The 20,805-nt window shown below is 37.6% G+C and overlaps 1 protein-coding gene and 1 long non-coding RNA gene across 2 annotated transcripts in view; one reads left to right on the top strand and one right to left on the bottom strand.

The window, feature by feature from the left end:
• Positions 1–20,805, bottom strand: part of LOC134745382 (uncharacterized) — a 120,853-nt gene that overhangs the window by 11,587 nt on the left and 88,461 nt on the right. The gene's annotated exons all lie outside the window — the stretch shown is intronic.
• LOC134745361 (hemicentin-2) overlaps positions 1–20,805 on the top strand; it is a 210,234-nt gene that overhangs the window by 127,085 nt on the left and 62,344 nt on the right. The window contains exon 4 of the mRNA XM_063679392.1: positions 4,782–4,978. Coding sequence (XP_063535462.1) covers positions 4,782–4,978 — 197 coding nt within the window. The remainder of the gene's footprint in view (positions 1–4,781; positions 4,979–20,805) is intronic.

The following is a 20,805-nucleotide window of genomic DNA, read 5'->3' as shown; positions in this document are numbered from 1 at the left end:
TAGTAGAGTAGTACAGTATACGCCGCATCAAAATCCATTGCGTAGTTTTAAAGATCTAAGCATACATAGGGACAGACAGACAGCGGAAAGCGACTTTGTTTTATAATATGTAGTGACAAACCTTATGCAACAGATGCATAAAATCCTATTATAGTTTACACGTTGTTCAACACAACATTATTGTAAACATCTGTTAATTCTAATTAGTAGTAGAGTAGTATAGTATACGCATCAAAATCCGTTGCGTAGTTTTAAAGATCTAAGCATACATAGGGACAGACAGACAGCGGAAAGCGACTTTGTTTTATAATATGTAGTGACAAACCTTATGCAACAGATGCATAAAATCCTATTATAGTTTACACGTTGTTCAACACAACATTGTTGAAAACATCTGTTAATTCTAATTAGTAGTAGAGTAGTATAGTATATGCATCAAAATCCATTGCGTAGTTTTAAAGATCTAAGCATACATAGGGACAGACAGACAGCGGAAAGCGACTTTGTTTTATAATATGTAGTGACAAACCTTGCAACAGATGCATAAAATCCTATTATAGTTTACACGTTGTTCAACACAACATTATTGAAAACATCTGTTAATTCTAATTAGTAGTAGAGTAGTATAGTATACGCATCAAAATCCATTGCGTAGTTTTAAAGATCTAAGCATACATAGGGACAGACAGACAGCAGAAAGCGACTTTGTTTTATAATATGTGGTGACAAACCTTATGCAACAGATGCATAAAATCCTATTATAGTTTACACGTTGTTCAACACAACATTGTTGAAAACATCTGTTAATTCTAATTAGTAGTAGAGTAGTATAGTATACGCATCGAAATCCATTGCGTAGTTTTAAAGATCTAAGCATACATAGGGACAGACAGACAGCGGAAAGCGACTTTGTTTTATACTATGTCTGATGCATAAAATCCTATTAAAGTTTACACGCAACACAACATTGTTGAAAACATCTGTTAATTCTAATTAGTAGTAGAGTAGTAATACGCATCAAAATCCATTGCGTAGTTTTAAAGATCTAAGCATACATAGGGACAGACAGACAGCGGAAAGCGACTTTGTTTTATAATATGTAGTGACAAACCTTATGCAACAGATGCATAAAATCCTATTATAGTTTACACGTTGTTCAACACAACATTATTGAAAACATCTGTTAATTCTAATTAGTAGTAGAGTAGTAATACGCATCAAAATCCATTGCGTAGTTTTAAAGATCTAAGCATACATAGGGACAGACAGACAGCGGAAAGCGACTTTGTTTTATAATATGTAGTGACGAACCTTATGCAACAGATGCATAAAATCCTATTATAGTTTACACGTTGTTCAACACAACATTATTGAAAACATCTGTTAATTCTAATTAGTAGTAGAGTAGTAATACGCATCAAAATCCATTGCGTAGTTTTAAAGATCTAAGCATACATAGGGACAGACAGACAGCGGAAAGCTACTTTGTTTTATACTATGTACAGATGCATAAAATCCTATTAAAGTTTACACGTAAACCTTAGTTTCAACACAACATTGTTGAAAACATCTGTTAATTCTAATTAGTAGTTACGAACGAACGAGCACAGGACAACTGCATTACTGCACTGCGCCATTCCTAGGACGCTCACGGCTCAGTCTACTGAGAGAACTACTCTATATTACAAGGCTTGAAATATTCACTTACCGACGCCATATTTTGGGAGGGTTTTCAGTTATTAAAAAGATTAATTTTAAGCTACTACCGACCCGCGGCTTCGCACGGGTAGTTCAACCAATTTACACAAAACCTTTACAAATTATATATATAAACCTTCCTCTTGAATCACTCTATCTATTTAAAAAAGCGGGTAAAGTGCGAGTCGGACTCGCCCACCGAGGGTTCCGTACTTTTTAGTATTTGTTGTTATAGCGGCAACAGAAATACATCATCTGTGAAAGTCTAGCTATCACGGTTGATGAGTTAAAGCCTGGTGACAGACAGACGGACAGAGGAGTCTTAGTAATAGGGTCCCGCTTTATACCCTTTGGGTACGGAACCCTAAAAAACCGCATCAAAATCCGTTGCGTAGTTTTAAAGATCTATAAGCATACATAGGGACAGACATACAGACAGCGGAAAGCGACTTTGTTGACTATGTATTGATAATATAATTATTTTTATTAGTTCCAAGTATTTTTTTTTTATAAATCGTATTAATTGATTATTTATTCTCTTTATTAAGGAAAACATACAGCATCATTTATACAAAAGATAGATATAACTCCGTAAGTTACTCTATGTTTATACATAAAGGTTACAATACATTTAGGTGGATCACAAGCCACAAAATTGTCATAAGCAGATTGTTAGATAAGGAATCGGTTTTCCGTGCAAAGACTGAACATTTTCCGTGGTGTCTTTATTGCTAATTGTTTTTCTTACGGGATCGTTCGATAGTTGCAAAATAACGTTTTCACATCACCTAATTTATCTTTTTAGCCTACATTTTTTTTTAGCTTAGATAATTCTTTGAAACAATCGTTTCCTCATAAATCTTTCCTTCATGTTTAAAGCAGTATTGTCACATGGTTGGAAAAATGTTTCCACTTTGGGCGTTTACACTTGATTCCCTCACTATACGCTCAGGATTCAATGTAAGACTTATTTTTCAATATAAAATTCATGTTGCTACCTTGTGACACAATCTACTATTGTAGTCTCTATTTAAGTAAAATCTGAAACAGTGTTCAACAAACAGGAACACAAATTATAACAACACTCATACTTAAAAAAAATGTTCACTAAATATAATACTTACCTAATAACATTAAAACTAAAACTAATTTTAACTTAAATCTTAAAAGGCCCCCACGGTATCGTAGGTACCAAAGATGTTGGCAACATTCCCTCGCTGTACTGCAAGACTGATGCGCTGCAAGAGATAACTGCCAGCACTCTGGTCTGTGCTATCAATCTTTTAAAAGTTTACTTATCTCTTTAAGAGGCATCAGGAGTGGTCATTTCTCCATACAAACGTACTCGACTGTTTCCTCCGTGGTTTTTGAAGCTAGAGCAATGATTTTTTCAACACAGATTATTAATATTAATATCTGTTTCGGACGGTTTTGCTTTTTTTGATATTTTTGTTTTTTAAGGCGCTAGAGCACTTCAAACATTCGCATAAGCGGCCTAATTTACTTGGCCGCAAAGAGAAGCCAGGGGATTCAAAACTGACATCAATTAGCCTAAAAAGTCGGCCGTATAATCTTGTGTTTTCAAGCTGGCCCCTTACGGCTAACTCGTTGTCTATTGTAAGTAACACCGCACGTGCTACTTACCTGCATAAAAAAAAGGTTCGGTCACTTTAAACGGTTATTGAATTACAACTATGGAAATTGCAATAAGATTAAAAATGAACAAATGGAAAAACAATTTGCGATTTCTTGTGTGGTCCCTCTACGGTTATAGAGTGCCGGCGAGTCGAACGCTACAGAACCAGTCTAAAATGTGTCATCGAGATAGTAACAAAGGCGCGTTATCGAAGAGCGCACTTACACTGGTTATTTTAGCGTTGGACTAGCCCGCGCTCAGGTGTCAATTAGAATTATACGCCAATGACTGACCCTTTTTTTACAGGTGATTTTACTTACCAATAGACTAAGGATTAGCCGTTCGGGGCCAGCTACAAAACGAACAACTATAATGTCGCGCTGCAATACTGCTGCAAAGCTGGTGTAATCTGCATCCGAGCGGTACCTTAAGCGATGTCTCGCTCGCACACTGAGGTGCAGTTACGTACGTTCTGCATTTCCATCTCGCATACATCCGGCACTCCTCATGTTTTATTTGACACTTAAACCCGGAAAATGCGACTGCTAGCTTTGCTCGGAGACGTAACTTATATGCTATTTACATGTATAGGTCGTCTAGGGAGACCTAGGATATATCCCGGATGCAAATAAGGCAAGGAATAAAATACGATGCAATATTTGCGAGTGAGTAGGTACAGGCACAGGTTCTAGTCATAAAACGTATAATAAGATTGTGTTGAATATTTAAACTTACCGTCGCCATGAATAGAACCGGCACAGAGAACCAGTATTTTGTGCCATGAGCAGAGTTGCTGCCGTTTTGGCATCAAATCATTTTTTTAGGCAATCTTTTTGTACCTCAGGAATGCGTGGTTAAAATCTGTCGGGTTACTCCAGCCCACGATGCGGACGTAATGCCTGCACTAGACATTAATTATGACTTACCTACAAATAATATCGTCGGGTGACAAGCAAAAGTCACCAAGAACCACCACAAGTTCATAGCTAAGTGTACCGTATTATTATCCGAATAAGGTTGATTTTTGTCCAATTATTTTTCAGTAATAACGATATATAGACGCGGTCTGCTATTTAATGGGCCAAGACATAATCACCATCAAAATATTAATCAATTTCATTAAGGTTGTCTGTAGGACATAGGACACGTGACATCTGATAAATAAAAATTTAATCAATCGGTAGCCGCTTCCTAAAACAGATGAAACAGTACGTTACTCTAGAAGCTGGGACCTGTGACGACCGAGTAAAGCGATGTCAGTCTGGAATACGAGGCTGGCAATCCCTTTATTATAACTTGGCCGGCAATCTCTAATTCTCCTGCCTCTATGTCTAAGATAAATATCACCACTCACCACTCGCAATATTTCGGGTTCTGTGCATTTTCTGGCCATTCCTAAACGTACATTCAATATTTTCTTCTATTAACGATAATTTTATTTTCACAGATGGTACCGCGACGGTTCAACCTACCCGCTTGAAGCGAACATGACGCACGCACGCACACGCGCCGAGCCTACCATAGCAACATTAACACTCACACCGACAAGGGACGACGACGATGCTGTGTTCCGTTGCGTAGTCTGGAACCGCGCTATGCCGGAGGGCCAGCAGCTGGATGCTACTGTTCAGCTTAGTGTAAACTGTAAGTACATACACATAAGGTTTATATTAGACCACCAGAGCTTGGTGGGCAGCAATGAACCCGACTAAATTACGTAGGTTGTTTTTTGGTATGTTGTCAGGAATGTTAAATCGTGTTTTAAATTTCGTCGCATTGATACCTCCATCGCGGGCGCAAGCATGTGGCAACTCCATAGTATATTTGCTTTGAGACTTGAATTCACTTCTAGGTTTTTGACAGTTACATACATGGTTGAAATTTTAACCACTGTTCAAACTGCGTAGTGACTTTATAGGTCATACCGAGCAACTTTTATTATGAGACCAATGACGAAATCGCGAAAAAATTTTGGCTGTCCCATAGAAATCAGCGGCATCACATCAGCCGGAATGTATGAAACAGCCAATTTTTTTTTCGAGATTTCGGCATTGGTCCCATAATAAAAGTTGTTCAGTATGACCTATAAAGTCACTGCGTAGAGTATGAACGGTGGTTAAAATTTCACCCTGTATAATGACAGCCGCCGTATTTAAGGTTAAACAGTTCGCAATTAGCTCAATTTACATCAAGATACGGTTTAATTTCGTCTGCCTAGTGTATAGTTTTCAACAACATTTTTACTTTATTTTGCTGCGGTTACTCGACAGAGTAAAAGTTTGTAACTCGGCCAATGTTTGCTGCAGCTTGGTGCGGCACTGACATCCTGAAAGAAATAAATACCTAAATAAATAAAATTTTCAGGAGTTTCATCGAATTGACTACCGTAAAATGGGCTTACTTTGCTCCAAATTAATACGGGGTAAAGCTGATCATATTATGTCTTATTAGTTATTACGTGACTGAGCTACAAACATCGATATAACTGTTTAAACATACAAACTATCACAATTAAATATGATATTATAGGACAAATATAAACAGAAAATATTTATGATTTGGGAACGCGTTTGGAACCCAGGACCATTAGCTTCGTTAAAACATTTGACAGTTTCAAGCTAAGCTCAATATACGTAGTCGGTTGTCAATAAGTTCGATTTCTATCTAAAATATGCGAATATCAAATTTGTTTAATTTATGGCAATAGCGTCTAAATCTTAAGTCCCCGGCAAGCTCGGCTGAAATTCACCTTTCCATACAAACGGAGTTTCGTTCTCATTTTAAAACTACGTGTTGGATTGTAATGAAACTTTGCACATACAATGACATGAGGTATATCTAGGTCTGTAATAAGTTTATATATCTCCAATTCTCCAGTTTATAAAACAAACAAGTTATGTATGAAAAACTTTTTTTTTTAATAACCTGTAGTATCCCACTGCTGGGCAAAGGCCTCTCCCTTAGATTTCCATGACTCCCGTTGTTGAGCTGTTTCCGGCCAGTTATTAGTGAAGGTGTCTAAGTCGTCCCGCCATCTCCGCCTGGGCCTGCCACGTCCGCGCTTCTTTTGCGGCATCCACTTGGTGGCTATACTAGCCCACCTATCCGGATGCATGCGGCAGACGTGACCTGCCGAGTCCCACTTCAGCCTAGCGGTCTTCTCCCCTACGTCAGCTATGCCTGTTCTGGAGCGCAGTGTAGTACTTAAATTCCCAATTTTTTTTAACTATGTTATCTGAAGCTACATAAACTAATTACAGACATAGATATACCTTATCCTATTGTAAGTACAAAGTTTCAGAGCAAACTAGCTACTCGTTTTAAAATAGCGTATGTTTGTATGGAGAACCAAGCTTGAGACTTGTGACCCTTAAAATACGCGATACCTATGCGGAGCAGCCTAAATACTGATGTAAAAAAACCGGCCAAGCGTGAGTCGGACTCGCGCACCTAGGGTTCCGTAATTTTTAGTATTTGTTGTTATAGCGGCAACAGAAATACATCATCTGTGAAAATTTCAACTGTTACGATATAGCCTGCTAACAGACGGACAGCGGAGTCTTAGTAATAGGGTCCCGTTTTTACCCTTTGGGTACTCACAAGCACGTAGTTGCCTACGGCGCCCTGAACTTACATATTACAAGACTAAATTAGAATAAGAGAATGAATTATTAATTCTGTCAAAACTTTACAACTGGATACCCTTTTTCTATAAATAATTAAATCTCATTTCGAGTTAAATTATTAAAAAACTGCTGGCGGCATTTAGAATGTCAACTCAGCGATTTCAGCGACGCTATTTCATTTAGTTTTTATGAAGCCTACAGGCCTGGAATTCTGTACATTGCCTCGGAAAATATGCCATTTCTTGCCGTAGCGTAATTAAGAGCGTCTCAAAGAACTATTTATGAATAGCTATTCGTAAATATAATTATTTATTACTGTGTTAATGATGAAATTGATAATTCAATGAATACCTACATTAGGTAATCCGTATTTTTTGACATTTAGATTTTTATTCTAGAAAGTTTCTAGACTAGTATTTTTTATACAGTTTTTGTGTTTGACGATCTTTTTGTGAAATTCTTATTATTAAGTTTGACATATCTGTAATAATTCAATGTTTTTAAGAATAAAAATTTTAGAAGAAAATAATAACTGCATCAATAAATTGCTCTGATATTTAGATTAAGGTAATATTTAAAACTTGACAATTTAAAAGTGCTTGTTGCTAGGCCTATTTGAATAAAGAATATTTTGACTTTGACTAAGGCATATATATATATACCTATATTTTAAATTCAATTGTCATTATTTTTACACAATTTACAAAAAATTAATTCAGATTTATAGTAGGGCGGCGGAACAGGTTTTAGGTTACTTTACGTTCATGTCATCTTGGATATGGGTGAATATGTTATCAATTCATTCAGTTTGATGTCCTGAACATAAATATATGAGATTACAAACGCGAAAATGGTGGTGGTAGTTACTGTGACGTCATACAGTCGACAGTACAAAGTTTTCAACTTTTTTATTTATAACATACCATGCGGGGTACTAAATGAAAGGGCTTTGTGAGTAGATTACAAATATATTATCACTACTCACATGTCCACTACTTAGTCTTAATTAATTGTTAGAAAACGTTCAAAAAATTCACAATGTAAAAGTTAAAAGTAAACAATGCGTCTATTCGGTTGCCATTCAAATAATAAATAATTGTTTTTTATGACATATTTTATATGTTATATCTGACGAATATATCTGATTTTAATAGCATAACTTCCGTGAGACAGACATATTAAACATATTAATAACGGGTCACTCACGTATTTTAAGTCGATAACGCTCGACATGTTTCACTCCGTACCGAGGAGCGTCATCAGGATATCCCCCCCGTCCCGTCCCGTCCCGTTATTCATATTTTTCGTGACTTTTGGCCCTCGATTGTGACATGTGCGACAAATTATGATTTGACCGCACTAGGCCGGTTTCTTTTTATTTTAAAATGCAAGGACAGAAATGTGACATTTGTAATAAAAATTTGACTTTTCATTATTTAGTTTAAATTTTATTTATATTTAATTTTATTTAAACGAAATGTAACATAACAGTTCTGACTACAGAGCGGATTTGAAGTAGCGATCTCAATATTTATATGTATATGACTAATGGATGCCAGAAGAGGGGCGCGGACCCGGCAGGCCCAGACGAAGATGGCGGGACGACCTAGACACCTTTCTCAACAACTGGCCGGAGGAGGCACTATATCGGGAGTCGTGGAAGACAAGGGGAGAGGCCTTTGCCCAGCAGTGGGACACCATAATGGGCTAGTAAAAAAAAAAAATTATCATCATAATTTTTGCCCAATATTTACAAAAGTTTCCAAAAAGGTTTTTACTTTTTTGTTCCGATAAGTTACATTAATTTTGTGTGTAGAAAAAATAATAAATTATACCCGTCATATCCATATTAATATTGAGATCGCTGCTTTAAATCCGCTCTCTAGTTCTCTCTACTCAAGAGCCCTGGCCATACTGCGCTCCAAATTGTACTAAGAAATGCATGGGAGCAGTTAGAGATTCATTTGGAAATGGTTCATGAATGCTAGATCTGGAAGCACCTTTACATTCTTTGCTTCTAAAGATTCCGGATATTCTAAACTATCCAAGTCGATTTCTCGCAGACAAAATAGCGTGAGCCTGAATACGCAACAAGGCAAAGTGCAATTGAATGTAGCGAGATCTGATCCATTTATACAAGGTGGCTTAAAAATAAGTGCATTCCCGTTGCCAGGAAGGTTTTGGGATTATACAGAGAAACTTTTACAATGGGACAAACCACGAAATTGCGAAAAAATTTACCCTCCCATTCCCATAGAAAATGGACCAGGCAAAATGTATGAAACAGCCAAATTTTTTTTCCCGATTTCGGGGTTGGTCCCATAGTAAAAGCTGCTCAAGTATAATCCCAAAACCTCCCTGGCAACGGGAATGCACTTATTTTTTAGCCATCGTGTATAAATAGGTATCGGCAAAATGAAAAATATATAAGTAAAAAGTTTGAAAATACCTAATTAATATCATTAACGGGCTTAAATTGCTAATAAATTAATTTTCATGTGACATGGACTTCATTTCAAGTAGACTAGCAAGACGAAGGTTCTCTAACGCGATTAAATTTCATTATTTTACCTTTTTTCTGACGTTTCAGCTAGGTTGCACTTAACTAGCTGTGGTCACGGAAGACTGACGTCCCAGCAAAATTAAACACAAACGGGTAGATAAAGTCTACCCCGAACATTTATACGAGTATAAACGAATGTCGGTAGTTTAGTGTTGTTTACCAATATCTCAATTGACATTTTGCTGGGACGTCAGTGCAACCTAGGTGAAACGTCGGAAAAAAGTTAAATTAATGAAATTTAATCGCGTTAGAGAACCTTCGTCTTGCTAGTCTACTTGAAATGAAGTCCATGTCACATGAAAATGAATTTATTAGCAATTTGTCCGGCAAAGACGGCAACAGATGCTACAGCCCAATAACCACCTTCGTGCATGCCGACAAGGTTCACGAATTTCACGATGACGCCGCATAAATCTTAGCCTTACCTCATATTACCTACTATACCTACGATCTATCATTTGATATTTACCTGCCAACCGCTTTTCGGTGAAGGAAAACAACGAGAGGCAAAACTGTACATATCCGCGAAAAAGATTAAAAGGTGTGCAAAATCCCTAATTCGCTTTGGGCCAACGGGGGACTTCCCAACGAGAGGGCCTATGCTCAGCAGTGGGACGAGTATAGACTGAATTATATTTAAGCAAAGGTTACGAACATCACTCAAAAGTAAATCGGGCGAAGGCTTTTGTAATTAATATACAAGCTAAAAAAAAAGTGCATTCCCGTCGCCAGTGCGTCGTCGATTTTGGGATAATACTGAGCATCTTTTACTATGGGACCAACCCCGAAATCGCGAAAATTTTTTTGGCTGTTTCATACATTTTGGCTGGTCCATTTTCTATGGGAGGGTAAAAAATTTTCTCGCGATTTCGTGGCTGGTCCTATAGTAAAAGTTGCTCAGTATAATCCCAAAATCTCACTGGCAACGGGAATGCACTTATTTTTCAGCCAGCCTGTATAAGTATAGCTTCTCTCCTAATTAGTCCTATTATACCTAATTCGCCATCGGCTAAACACGTATCTTGTCCGATAATTTTTAATCACGCAGCCAAGCTATAATTATTTGTTTTACAAGGGGGCAAAGTTGTTGTTTCACCTCGTGCTAATATTGATACCCGAGCAAGCGAAAGATTCCATTTTTGTAAAAAAGAATCTTGAGTTTCAAGGCACGACTGTTAAACAAATTTTGCCACCGAGTGAAACACAAAATTTCTCACCACACCAACACAAGGAAAATACAAACTGTAAAATATCAAAACAAAAGAGATTCAAAATGAATGTTATTTATTTATCATTCAAAATCATAATTAAATAGTCAATTCTACCAGCAAACATAGGAAATAGTTATTTGTGCAACAAGAGAGGAAAGTTGGTTTTTCTTGCGAGTGTTTATATCCCTCGCTACGCTCAAGATTCTACCTTAGAATCACTCGCTTCGCTCGTGATTCAATTATAGAATCTTTCGCTTTCTCGGGACTCAAAAACACGAGATGTAAAATAACTTTGCTCTCGTGTTGCACACATAATTTTTCACCTCAGTAGTGAGACCATATTAAAGGTTAAAATGTATTTCGAATTACACAGAATAAACAGAAAAAAAAGTATTATAATATGTACGATACGATAAGATACGATACGATACGAGACCGGACCGGACCGGACCGGACCGGACCGTACCGTACCGTACCGTACCGTACCATACCATAAAAAAAAATGTAATAAAAGTATGAAGTACATGGCCTTCACTAAATTAAAAAGCTACATTGTTTCACTCCCTGGAGTGAGGAAAGTCGCACTTTCCTCACTCCAGGGAGTGACGAAAGTAGGCTTGTTCGAGCTGCTGAGGTGAAAAAAAATTGCATTTGATTACTTTGCCTCACATGTGGAGAAAATGCAACTTTCTTATCATTTTTTGAACAGTCAAGAGAGCCTTTACCAGCTGGGCCATGTTGCATAATAAACTACAACTAATATAGAGTTATTCCGGTCAATATAAGTCTAGTACAACTAATATTACAAGCGGAACTCCTTTTCTTATTCCACTTATTAATTGAATAAGAAAAGGAGTTCCGCTTGTAATATTAGTTGTACTTTATTATGCAACACGGCCCTGATGTGGTGAAAAGTTAAATATTCCTATGGCAGAAAGTCGGAAGTGTTATACAATGCGTGTTTTAAAGCCCTTTCACGATTCTTGTTTTCATTTGACGGGGCAAGTTTGTAGTGTAATTCTGATCGCGTGAAACCACGGCTCGGAAAAACCAGTATGCTTGCGTAAAGTTGGTCAAATGTGTCGGTAGACGTCGCTAAAACGTATGTAGCGATGTCTGCATCGCGCTAACAATATTTTTACTGCGTTTGTATATATATAAGACACATACATTCCTATTGTATTACATTTATTCCTATTGTATTCATTGTTTGAGAAAGAATTTGATCCCATGACGTGAATAATGCAAGAGACATATTGAGAGTGAATTCCATTCATAATTTTTCTTCTCCCTTCCCTGAAATTATGAATTAATTCCATAATTTCTCAATGCAATTTCTCTGTATCTTTAGGTATTATAAAGGTAAACAAACAATTTGTACATTTTCGGGTAGTTATAACATTTATTGGTTAACCAACCAAATACAAAACCGCCTGGATCTGTCATTGAACAACCTTACTTTAACCTACATTATTTGATCATGTAATGTTATCATCTACTCTCAACTGGCTTAAGGAGCCATTTGAGGGTAGATTTTATTTACTTTTATTTAAATACCTAAAGTATAGATCACGCCACATTACATTGGCTTTCTTTACCTATCTCGCTAGCGATACGAATAGGTTAGCAGGCTCATGTCCTTGCAGCTCGCGGAGGGGATGGGGGGGCTAGCGGCTGATTGAGGTTATTTGCGGAGACTTTACATTTCCTTCATGGCTGCCGGCTGCGCTCTGGGATTGCTGTTTAGAAACAGTGCTACAGCACTATTCACTGCTTCGTACTTGCACACTAAAGAAGGGCTGGCTTTAAGAGGACGTAACGTAACTTACTACAGTAGGTACATATTTATGGTCCTACTTTACCGCACTAGTGCGTTAATAAGCTCATTACGCAACTATGTCGAAAACTTAAAGGCCCATATGTACTGTAAAACGTTGTACAATACGTGTCATGTGAGAATAGGAAATTCGCAACTCGTGTCGACTTAAAACACTCCCTTCGGTCGTGTTTTAATTTATCGCCACTCGTTGCGAATTTCTTATTTTTCGCACTTGTATTGTAATGTACTATTTTAATACAAGTCCTTAAACCTGCTAAACCGGCCGACCGAGCAGACAGCTACCGCCCAATCGCACTTCTCAGTGTGCTGTACAAACTCCTGGAGCGGGTACTGCTCGATCGCATTGCTCCGACCATCGACAAATACATCCCACAGGATCAAGCAGGATTTCGCCCAGGCCGCAGCTGTAGTGATCAAGTCCTTGCGCTCACGACCCACTTGGAAAAAGGCTTCGATGAGAACCTTAAGTCGTCAACTGCATTCATAGATCTGACAGCTGCCTACGACACCGTGTGGCGGCAAGGCCTCCTCTCTAAGCTCCTCAAGGTGGTCCCATGTATAAAAATATATAGGATCATCGAGGATGCTCTTACCAACAGGCCATTCCGCGTCCTCCTTGGGAATGAATCCAGCAGTATTAGGGTGTTGAATAATGGGCTACCTCAGGGATCAGTCCTGGCTCCCACTCTTTTCAATTTGTACACCTACGACATGCCAGATACTCAATCGAGGAAATTCACTTACGCTGACGACTTAGCTCTAGTCGTGCAGGATCGCAATATAAGCACCACTGAACACCGCTTAGAATATGACCTAGCCGTTATGGACGAGTACTTTACCCGCTGGCGCCTATGTCCTAACGCCTCGAAAACTGAAGTGTGTTGCTTCCATCTAAATAACCGACTAGCTACCAAGAAACTCAGCATCCCATTCAGGGGCTCCTTGCTCAACCACAACCCGTCTCCCAAATACCTGGGTGTCACTCTGGACCGAAGTTTAACTTACAGCTCTCACCTTAATAATACCGCAGCAAAACTGAGGACCAGGAATGGCATTCTGCAAAAACTAACGGGAACAACATGGGGAGCCTCTGCCAGCTGCCTGCGAACATCGGCCTTGGCGCTTGTATACTCTACAGCAGAATATTGCGCCCCCTCTTGGCTCAACAGTGCCCACACAAGCGTCATTGACACGCAGCTAAATGCTACGATGCGTCTCATCACGGGATGCATGAAGCCCACCCCTGTGCCTTGGCTCCCAGCTCTAAGTGGCATTGCCCCTCCCCACCTCCGTCGCAAACACCATCTGCTCAGAGAAGTTAACAAAGCTCATGAACGACCGGAACTGCCTCTCAACAGAGACTTGGCTACGTTCAGATGTACAAGGTTGAAGTCCAGAAACCCACCGGCTCTCCTTACGCACCAACCATGCTCTCAGTGGAACCTGAACGAAGCCTGGTCCGAAGAATGGTCACAGGCAGACGTCCCATCTGATCTCTTTGAGCTAAACCCACGTAGCCACGCGCCTGGGTTCAATGAATCACGCCGTGCCTGGTGCATGCTTAACCGTCTGAGAACAGGAATCGGCCACTGTGCGTACCTCCGAAAAAAATGGGGATGGAGTGATCAGGAGTGCTGCGAATGCGGATGCCCAAAGCAAACTGTTCGGCATATCGTCTTGGAGTGCCCACTGACAAAGTACGATGGCCCAGTGGAAGATTTTAAAACCGTAACGAGTGCAGCCATCACCTACTTGGACAATTGTAGATTTAGATTATAAGCTAGCTAATAAATGAACAGTGTAAAACACAATTGCCATACGATAAATAAATAATTTTAATACAGTTGCTCAAAGTGCTACTTTACGTAGCTGTTTAGCGTTCGCAGTCGGTTTTTGCGAATTAGTGTTTTTTACTTTTCCAGCTTCTTTTTTAAATTTCATTCTGACTATAATAGATACGTACACACCAAAGAGTGAATGTTCAAAAACTTTATATATTTTTTATTTCGCCATTACACGTTTATTACGTCAAAATAGTACATTTCGATGCTAGTGCGGAAAGTAAGTGCGTAGGCGAGTGGCAAGACTTGGGACGAGTGAATAATGACATATCCGCACGTGTATCGAACGACGTTTTTAAATACAGTTGCGAAAAAAAAGAAAAGCAACAAGTAAGGAATGGAATTCGAAACTTTTATATTATTAATTCTGTGACACTGACATCATTGACATTGACATTATGAAAAGGTGTTTTTCTAGCTTTTATTCGATTAGAATAGATTTTGTTATTATTATTGAACCCACTTCAATGAAAGTTTTTTTTTTCAAATGCATGTTCTAAAGGGCCCTCCACACTCGCGTTCGCGGCTTCGCGTCGCGTAGTCTGGAGCGAGCTTATAAGACAGAAACAATTGTAAATATTAAAATATTGTACTATTATTACCTAAATATCGTTATTTACGATTATTTGTGTATCGTATATGTATAAAAACAATATCGAATGTTGCCTTTGGAAACTTAAAACATTCACTCAAGAAAATACGCCTCTTCTTTGACAGGCGTTCCGTTCCATTCAGACAACTTATTAAGAACGGTTTTTAAACATTAAAAAATAATCGTGTAATGATGAAGAGGTAAGTAATAAAATATGAAATATGCATATTTTTCGTATTCTTACATTAACAGTAGGTTTTTATGTTGATTACGACGTTTAAAGGAAACTAATATTAACACTCATCAATAAGTAGTCATGAATTGGAACAAGTAAAATTTCAATAAAATTGGAAAATTAAAAAGCACTAGTTCGCGAAAACCAACTTTCCGCACGCTAAACAGCCACGAAAAGTAGCACTTTTTGAGCAACTGTATAAAAAAATATTATTATACCTTATCAATAAAATATTTATTTGTTAATATTGTCTTCGGTTACCGCGTTAGTTACTCATGAAATAAAACTATGAAAACGGATTATATCGCGTATATTACAATATATATATATATATATTCAATATACGCGATATAATCCGTTTTCATAGTTTTATTTTATTTATTTGTTATTTAATAAATAAAATAAAATGTAACGTAATATGATATTTCACTAAAACATTTTTTTTAATACAGTTGCTCAAAAAGTGCTACTTTTCGTGGCTGTTTAGCGTGCGGAAAGTTGGTTTTCGCGAACTAGTGCTTTTTACTTTTCCAATTTTTTTAAATTTATATTTGTTCCAATTCATAACTACCTATTGATGAGTGTTTATATTAGTTTCCTTTAAACGTCGTAATCAACATAAAAACCTACTGTTAATGTAAGAATACGAAAAATATGCATATTTAATATTTTATTACTTACCTCTTCATCATTATAAGTATTATAACACGTTTATTTTTAATGTTGAAAAACCGTTCTTAATAAGTTGTCTGAATGGAACGGAACGCCTGTCAAAGAAGAGGCGTATTTTCTTACTGCAAAAATGTTTTAAGTTTTCAAAGGCAACATTCGATATTGTTTTTATAAATATACGATACACAAATAATCGTTAATAACGATATTTAGGTAATAATAGTACAATGTTTTAATATTTACAATTGTTTCTGTCTTATAGAACATGCATATGAAAAAAAAACTTTCATTGAAGTGGGTTCAATAATAATAACAAAATCTATTCTAGTCAAACAAAAGCTAGAAAAACACCTCTTCATAATGTCAATGTCAATGATGTCACAGAATTAATAATATAAAGTTTTGAATTCTATTCCTTAATACTTGTCGCTTTTCTTATTTTTTCGCAACTGTATTAAAAAACGTCGTTCGATACACGTGCGGATATGTCATTCTTCACTCGTCCCGAGTCTTGACACTCGCCTACGGCTCGTGGCAAGATATCTCGGTACTCGTGAAGTAATGACATACTTTCCGCACTAGCATCGAAATGTACTATTAATTATTGGCTGAATGAAACTATCATTACCACGTTGGCTGTCGTTAACAGAAAAAAAAATATAACACACTTCGCACATTTGCATTGAAATGTACTGTACATCTATATGCCTCTCGCTCGTACTCGCCTATTAGTGCGAGAGAGATGTATAGAAAGTAAGTTACGTAGATCTTAATATCTATATGTAGAGAAATGTTTGTTTTTATTATTAAGCTATTAGACACAGACGGAGCGATAATATATCGTAAGATATAGCAAGGCATCTTACGATATATTTTACGTACTATTTTACAGAGTCCACACACGAAGCTATAATATATATTTTGGTATCTTAAGATATCTTAACGCAAGACATATATTTCGTCTCTCTCACAATGTAGGTCCTAGACAGAGTCGTGTGTGCTGCTTAGCTATATATCTTGTCAGTAGAAAAAGGCGCGAAATTCAAATTTTCTATAGGACGATATCCCTTCGCGTCTAACATTTTTTAAATTTGCCGCCTTTTTCTACTGACAAAATTACCACTTATAAAACCAACTATATACCCTACGGACTTCCGGTTCGAGCGCCATCTTGATAGTTAGCATCGTGATTAATTACTTTGTTTTTTGCTTATTAATATTGTTTAAAGTGTAATATCGATAGCTTATTATACAGTAAACTAATGTGGTAGTGTGCAGTGAATGGAGAATTAATTTTGAAGCGCGTTTAACCACCATCTTGGAGTCAACGGCCGGTAGTCCACGTGCTTCTTGTAAAGACTAGCTATCGATTTACAAGAGCTAACAAATCACCGTACACTGTCTTGTACAACCGTACAATTTTTGTCGTTTGTAAACCTCTCAATACCTTGATACTGGCGAAATAGTCCCACTGGGCTGAAGCCATAATTTTAAAAGAAGAAGAAGAAGTATATACCCTACGATATCTGTCGGTAAATATATTAAGCTGCGGGCTTAGCACGGTAGCATTTTTATCGCCTGTCACCATGCCTGTCACGTTCTAACAAGTAGGTAAGTGCGAAAGTGACAGGCATAGTGACAGGTGATAAAAATGCAACCATGCTGACACCGCTGCTCAGAAACTGCACCATCGTTTGCGAATTGCGAGTATTGTTTCAAAATACCGCATGTTTGTAGGGTCAAAATATGTATACGTTTTCATTGTTTTCCTAAGTAATAAGTACGGTAAAACGCGGTAAATGAATGGTTTTTGAATGAAAAGCTGAAAATGCGTGGAAAGCCCTTTTGTATTCAGTACGGAGATTTAAACATTGCGAGGCTATACCGTGGTGAAGGGAGGAACAGATTTAATTTTAAATATATATATGCACCGTCACGGAATTGAATAGGGGATATTACTGCAATGTCCTGCCACCAGAAAGCAGCACTAGCCTTTTTAGTAAACCATAGAGTAACTTATACATACTGTACCTTTAACAGGTTATTGACATGTTTTCAGAGATAATAAAATATGACATTGATGCATCAATAGAGGACCTACCGGGAAACGCGAATCCCTATGGGTCGAAGTGTACCCGTAAGGGCCCCCGAAATTATAAGATAAGATAAGATTACAAGCTACAAGCTTTTGAGAAACAGGGCACTGGGGCCCGTTTTTCAAAAGCTTGTAACTTGTAATACAAGTGGAAGTCCCTTTTTAACAAAAGCTGTCAAAAAGTGACATCCGCTTGTATTACATGTTACAAGCTTTTGAGAAACGGGCCCCTGTAAAGGAGAACATCCGGACATACGTAAGCATTTTCGCCGTTCACTAATGCCCGGTTAATAAACCGAGCATCAATATATCAGAGGGAAATGGGGACTACGATTGTAAGGAGAAGCGGTCACGTAACGTCCCCTTTCGTCTTAAATAGTTCCTTAACAGAATTTGCGCAATACCCAAACACTTCACCCACTTAAATACCTAAGTCTTAAAGTTACTACTAAAACGCCTAATCATTTAAGCACTTAAGAGGACTGCGGCCGGCTCTATACCAACGTAGTCCTCATTTTCCTCTCTGCATTACATTATGGAAAACATTGGTGGAAAATGTTTTCAATCAATCAATCAATCAATCTTTAATGTCAAAAACACATGTCAAAAATTACAATACAAATATAATTAAAAATACACAACACCCTAAATCAAATAACAAAATCGCACATTAAAAAATAAAATGTAGTTATATATACAAATGTCAAAAATAAAAAACCATTAAAAATCAAAAATACAAATGTCAATAAAATTAAATACACTGGGAATCATTTCATGTTAAACTTAGCATATTTTAACATATTTTGATTTACCTATATATTAACCATAGCTCCTATGTTTGACTTCTTTCGATTTTTTGTGTGTGTAAAAATTAGGAGCAAAAAAGTGGTGTGTCGTGGAGCACTCGGTTGGAACGAAGTTGAGAAAGGCTGATGACGTGTTTTGTTTTGTTCTCTTTGTGACGCCAATATTTAACATTTGCATTTATCGTAATAGTATGGTCTATCTATCTATCTATCTAAGTATTGCAGATGTATGGTCTGTGACGCCAATATCAAACATTAGCATCTATCGCAGGTGTATGTTCTGTGACGCCAATATCAAACATTATCGCAGGTGTAGGGTCTGTGACGCCAATATCAAACATTTGTACCTATCGCAGGTGTAGGGTCTGTGACGCCAATATCAAACATTTGCATCTATCGCAGGTGTAGGGTCTGTGACGCCAATATCAAACATTAGCATCTATCGCAGGTGTAGGGTACGGCAAAATATTACACTATTTTTTTCGCTTAGCCCCCCCATCCGCAAACCGTCCGATAAGGAACTTCGTTTCCAAAACATATTTCGTAAAAAAAAATACTCCTAACACTTATAATAATTAAAGATTCGAAAAAAAAATCAAGTGTAGGGACATAGCTGTGGTTGATATACAACAAATCGTGTCAAAATACTTTCAATAATGTTAATATCCAGAGAGGAAAATGAGGGCTACGTTTGTATGAAAAGGCGATTTCGCGCGGGTCCTCTACTTTCGTCTTAAGCACTTAGCGAAAGTTTAATCCAGTCGGAAAGAAGTCGTTTAGTATGTGCGAAGTTTTATCAATAAGAGGAAAACCATTCCAACTTCGGTATCCGGATTAAAAGTGGATTAACGAAGTTCGTGGGTAACGTGTACGGTATCTCATATGCATACCGGGTGGGGCCTATACCTAACAGGAGCTAAAAAACGGAAATACTACGTATCCGATGCGATGAGTGAAGATTATATGTAAAGGAATTTCATACAGCCTTACACACCTAGGCCTGTAAAGCAACCTTCTTTTGTTTTTAAACGTCAAATTGTGACACAACGTCTTGGCATTCAACCATAAAAAAAACCTATAAGCAATAGTTTTGGTTCGTTATGTTATGACATTCTGCCATTACACTTTATTTTGTATTTTTTGTGTTTTTAGGGTTCCGTACCCATAGGGTAAAAACTGGACCCTATTACTAAGACTCCGCTGTCCGTCTGTCCGTCTGTCTGTCTGTCACCAGGCTGTATCTCATGAACCGTGATAGCTAGACAGTTGAAATTTTCACAGATGATGTATTTCTGTTGCCGCTATAACAACAAATACTAAAAAGTACGGAATACTCGGTGCGCGAGTCCGACTCGCACTTGGCCGGTTTTTATTATTACTTAGGGGTATTAAAGGGGAACTAAAATTTGATTATTTTTGCGCTTCGACGCACGGTTTAGGAGATTTCTGCATGACTAAAAACTTTTCCTAGTTAAAAAAAAAGAAATCTTTACAGGGCTGTATCTCTTAAACCGTGCGTCTTGCTACGCTCGGCCGTCTATATCTACTTGGCCTGCAACCCTTCGTTTCCCGGCCTCTTTAGTAATGTACTATATCCGAGTTAAGTGGCTAAGTTGTTTATATTTTACCAAGAACGGCAAGCCTATTATAAATTGTAATCAGTAATTATTCTAACCGGTTGGCTGTTGAGCCTGTTGACTTTGTCGCTGACTTTCGAGAAGCCGATATAAAGTCCAAGGATTAACTGACGCTTTATAAGGCCCGGTAATACTAAATCGTTAATGCGTGCGTTCAGCCAGCAGTTTTTGAAAAACCAGAGCTTTTTTAAATCATAATACGATTGGCAAAAAATACTAATACCAATTTTGAGTCCAGGGGGATTTTTAGGGTTCCGTACCAAAAGGGTAAAAACGGGACCCTATTACTAAGACTCCACTGTCCGTCTGTGCTGTGCTGTGTCCTCCACTTGCTATTCATTTAAAAGAAAGAA

Source organism: Cydia strobilella, chromosome 1 (genome assembly GCF_947568885.1).
Source record: "Cydia strobilella chromosome 1, ilCydStro3.1, whole genome shotgun sequence".
Classification (NCBI taxonomy): domain Eukaryota; kingdom Metazoa; phylum Arthropoda; class Insecta; order Lepidoptera; family Tortricidae; genus Cydia; species Cydia strobilella.
Note: the sequence above shows the minus strand (reverse complement) of the source record. Positions and strands in the feature narration are given on the sequence as shown.